Source organism: Microtus ochrogaster, linkage group LG3, assembly GCF_000317375.1.
Source record: "Microtus ochrogaster isolate Prairie Vole_2 linkage group LG3, MicOch1.0, whole genome shotgun sequence".
Taxonomy (NCBI): domain Eukaryota; kingdom Metazoa; phylum Chordata; class Mammalia; order Rodentia; family Cricetidae; genus Microtus; species Microtus ochrogaster.
In genome coordinates this window covers 28,104,446-28,109,066 of record NC_022029.1, presented here as the reverse complement: position 1 = coordinate 28,109,066, position 4,621 = coordinate 28,104,446, and the positions used below count along the sequence as shown (strand labels likewise).

The 4,621-nt window shown below is 45.5% G+C and overlaps 1 protein-coding gene across 2 annotated transcripts in view; it reads right to left on the bottom strand.

The window, feature by feature from the left end:
- Positions 1-1,398, bottom strand: part of LOC101982033 (zinc finger protein 709-like) — a 13,874-nt gene extending 12,476 nt beyond the window's left edge. For both annotated transcript variants that reach the window (XM_005360683.3, XM_013351340.2), the window contains exon 1: positions 1,245-1,398. In XM_005360683.3, coding sequence (XP_005360740.2) covers positions 1,245-1,247 — 3 coding nt within the window. In that variant the 5' untranslated portion in view covers positions 1,248-1,398. The remainder of the gene's footprint in view (positions 1-1,244) is intronic.
- Between the last annotated feature and the right edge of the window lie 3,223 nt (positions 1,399-4,621).

Below are 4,621 nucleotides of genomic sequence, written 5' to 3'. Positions count from 1 at the left end.
CAGGGAGGCAGAGGCAGGCAGATCTCTGTGAGTTCGAGGCCAGCCTGGTGTACAGGAGTAAGTTTCAGGACAGCAAGAGCTATACAGAGAAACCCTGTCTCAAAACACCCCTCCCCCCTACTAAAAAAAACAAAAAGAAGAAGAAGAAAAGAAAACCGGCTGGGGTTGCTCTGCGTTATTCAATACTGTGGGGATTACCAGCTTTCTGACTGTGCCAAGCCTAATACGACTCTATTTTGTTAAGTGACAACTCTGCACTGGTTTATTCTGAGTATCAATGTCAACAAAACACATAGGGAACAAATTAATAATGTACCTCAATAATGACACCGGAAAATATATCAGATCATTAAAATAAAGCCCTACTAAAACTAATTCATCAACCTAATCAGATGTCACCCCTGCCTGAGACTACAGAAAGTGTGTAACTGGTCTATTGAATTATCAGAGGTTCAACTATTAAGTGACAGGAAACATGTCGCAGGAAAGGACCCCTGCGTCTGCCGCAGGACTCCAGAGCCAGTGCAAAGTCTCCTGCCACGGGCGCCAGCTCTCTTCAAACGGCTGGTCTAATGGCCTCCGCTGCGGAGGAGCTTTGGACATCTCTGAATCCTCATTGCTAAATCTTATCAGTTCTCTGCCTCAGATTTGAAGAGAACCTCCCTTATCTTCAGCCTCTTTAACTGTATCCTAGACATTCAGCAACCTGTACATTTGCATGCCATAGTGTGAAGTGTTCGTGTGTAACCTGCCTGCCTGTTGATATTCGTGGTCAAGACTACCGAGATAAAAGAATCGTGGTTGCCAATAGCCATCTCGCAAGGATAACCAGGTGTACTTGTCAAATCGGAGCCAAAGAAGCCCACAAAGGCTGAGAAATAATTGGCTATTAAGTAAACTGGGATATTGTGGAGACATAATGGTCTCCTATTTTCCAGATAACGTGCACAGAACCCAAGATCACCACACCCCGCGGTTCTCCTCCCTCCCTCCCCGCACAGGAGCCCTAAACCAAGTATCCCCCACGACTCTCCGCCTACACTGCCCAGACTGCAAAGACGCGGGAGCCCAGGAAACCGGAGAAGCTGCAGCACCGAGCGCTCGGGGAGAGCCAGGACCGCGATCTGCCTGCTGACCCAGGTCCACCCAGAGGGACCCGGGCAGCGCGGCCCAGCGGAGCCCGATGAGTCCCCACTGTCGCCTTGGCTTGCAGCAGCTTCCTCCTCACGCCCAGCGGCACGCACCATTTCCAGAGACCGGGAGTCCTGATGCCCTCCGGAGACTCCTGCAGTCAGTGAAGAGGACACAGATACCGAGGGGAGAGATCTGGGGGCCTCGGCCAAAGACACAGGACGACAATATGGCGGGGACACACAATGGCACCCCAAATGTTGTGCAGCCTCCGTCACCGAAGACCAAAACTCCTCATTGGACAGTTCACAAAGCCACCAAACGTTCTCCCTGATTGGGCAAAAATCCGTGGGCCCGCCTCCTGGATCCTGAGTGACAGGGGAAGCATCTCCTTCCTCGCAGGTTAAAGTCATTGACAGAGTCCAGGCTGAAGACTTCACAGCTGGCCCCGTTTTTTACTCTGGAGAGTTCCGGGACCCACCTGGGGGGAAAAAAGTGCATTTAAAGCGCAGGCTAACCTGGCTTTGCAGATACTTATTCAGTGGGTAATTCCTGCCGCCTTTTCCTCAAAGTGAGGTTGCTGGTGACCTTAGACAATCTCACACTGTCTCTGGAGACCACCCACGTCCTCATAGAAAACTGATGAAGGCAGTTTAGAAATCCTTGGGATAACAGGGAGGGTCTAATATCACATCTCAGAAACGGGGAATGGAGCAGATAGTCAAGGCTTTCTTACAAATAATTTCTCAATCAATAAATATGAACAAAGGGGTGAGAATATTCAAGACACAGAGATAAGTTAAATTTGTGGAGACAAAAATCCAAAAAGAAAATGAAAAATTCCTACTCCTTAACAATTGATTTTTCAGTTCTTACAACCTAAACCAAGGACTCGTGATCCATGAATCCAAATATCCAGAACAGGTGGTTCTCAATTTGTGGGTCGAGACCTCTTTGTAGGTCACATATCAAATATCCTGCATAGCAGATATTTCCATTCCAATTCATAAAAGTATCAAAATTACAGTTATGAAGTAGCAACGGAAATAATTTTATGGTTGGGGGTCACCACAACATGAGGAACTGTATTAAAGGGCCCCAACATTAGGAAGGATGAGAACCACTGATCTAAAGCCTCACTTACAACAACCTATAGCAACTGGCCCAAATGGGCAGTCTCAAGAGAGAATAGTGGGCATGAGAGACTTAGTATTTAATAAGCTATTAGGAAGCCATTCTGGGGGGCTGGAGAGATGGCTCAGTGGTTAAATGCACTGACTGCTCTTCCAGAAGGACTGGGGTTCAATTCCCAGAACCCACATGGCAACGCACAGCTGTCTGTAACTCCAAGATCTGTCACCCTCACACAGACATACATGTAAGCAAAACACCAATGCACATAAAATAAAAATAAATAATAAGTCATTCTGGCCCATCAGGTATGAACGCCACAAATTACCTATAAGATGGGATGAAACAATCTCCCCTTTCACTTGCTATAAAAGATAACCCACCATCTCTCAGTCATTTTATGGAGTCTGCATTTATCAAATGGCTGTAGCTGTCATACAGTGTATTTAATAAACTTCCTACTTTTGCCTTTCCCTTTTGGTAAATTTATTTACAGCCCATGTTTCGATGTCACCTCACAAGATTGAGGCTGGGGAGATGGCTCAGTAGTTAAGAGCATTTGATACTCATTTAAATTAGTGAGATTCGTGGGGCTGGAGAGATGGCTCAGAGGTTAAGAGCATTGCCTGCTCTTCCAAAGGTCCTGAGTTCAATTCCCAGCAACCATATGGTTCACAACCATCTATAATGGGGTCTGGTGCCCTCATCTGGCCTGCGGTCATACACACAGACAGAATATTGTATACATAATACATAAATAAATATTTAAAAAAATTAGTCAGATTCGATTTCTAGAACCATGTGGTAGTTCGCAATTGTCTGTAACTCCAGTTTCAGGAGATATAATGCCTATGCCCTCGTCTGGCCTGCAAGGGCACCAAGACATGTATGCAGGCAAAATACCCACATTACCTTAGCTAGGATTTCTATTGCTGTGAAAAGACACCATGACCAAGATGATTCTTATAAGGGGAAACTGTTTAATTGGGGTGCCTTGCTTATAGTTCAGAGGTTTAGTTCATTACAGTCATGGTGGGAAGCAAGGCAGCTTGCAGCCAGACATGGTGCTAGCGAAGGAGCTGAGCATTCTTACATCTTGACTCACAGTCAACAGGAAGTGACCTGAGACACTGGGCGTGACTTAATCATATGTGAGACTCCCCCAAAGCCCGCCTCCACAGTGATGCACTTCCTCCAACAAGGCCACTCCTTCTTCAACAAAGCCACATCTCCTAATACTGCCATCCCTTTGGGGACCATTTTCATTGAAACCACCACGCAAAATAATAAAATTTAAAAAATATAAAAATAAAAGTAACGAACCTCCTTTCAAAAAGCACACCTCTTCCAACATGCCCCTCCCCATAAGTACATACAAGCAAAAACAACTATGGAGTCCAGTTTGTGTTGGTCAACTGCTGGGGCCTGTTCTGGAGTGTGATTGATATTCCCAGTGTAAAAAAAAAATATTAAAGAAATATGATTTAAATTAAAGAAATAGAAGAAATTAAAGAAATATTATTTTCCCTCTTCTAGCAATTGTTAGTTGCAAATAGCTTCTTGGCATGGGGTGGGACTATGTGAGGCCTTCCCCTTCTCTACTGGGATTTTTCTCTGTCTTGATTGAGTTCATGCAGGTTTTATGCATGTTGTCTCAGTCTGAGTTCAAATGTGTGTCAGCTCTGCTGTGTCTGGAAAAGACCGTTTCCTTGAAGTCATCCACCACCTCAGACTCTTACAACCATCCACTGCCTCTTTAGAGATCTCCACCAAGTCATCCACCACCTCAGACTCTTACAACCATCCCACTGCCTCTTCTGTAGAGATCTCTACCTTAATGACTTTTCTTTTCCTTTTATGATTTTTCAGCTGAGACAGTAAGAAAGATGATTTACTGAACATGAGTTATACTTGACCACAAGTGAGAACAGAACTAATTCAGAATGCCGCAGGTCCAGGGCAGAGGGCTGGCAGGGACTGCTTTCGTCTCTCAGATGGTCTCTGAGAGATGGAGATGTTCCAGATCCACTGAAACTTATTGTCAACAGCATCACACAGACCAACAACTTGTACCAGCATTCCAGCCTTCAACATCCCTTAGCTCCTTCAGCCTTTGTGGAAACACGAGCTACATTACTTGGACCTCTTGCCTCACCTTCTCTCGTGCTTCAGCCTGCACATTCGTTTCCTTCACTTTGTTCTCATGGCTCAGGAGTATCAAGGAAGGTGGAATTAAGACAGAGAGTCATTGGGAATGGGCATGTCTTCTGAAACTCAAAGCCTACCTTCAGTGCCATGCCTCATCCAACAAGGCCACTCCTCCTAATCCTTCCTAAGCAGTTTCCACGAGCTGGAGACC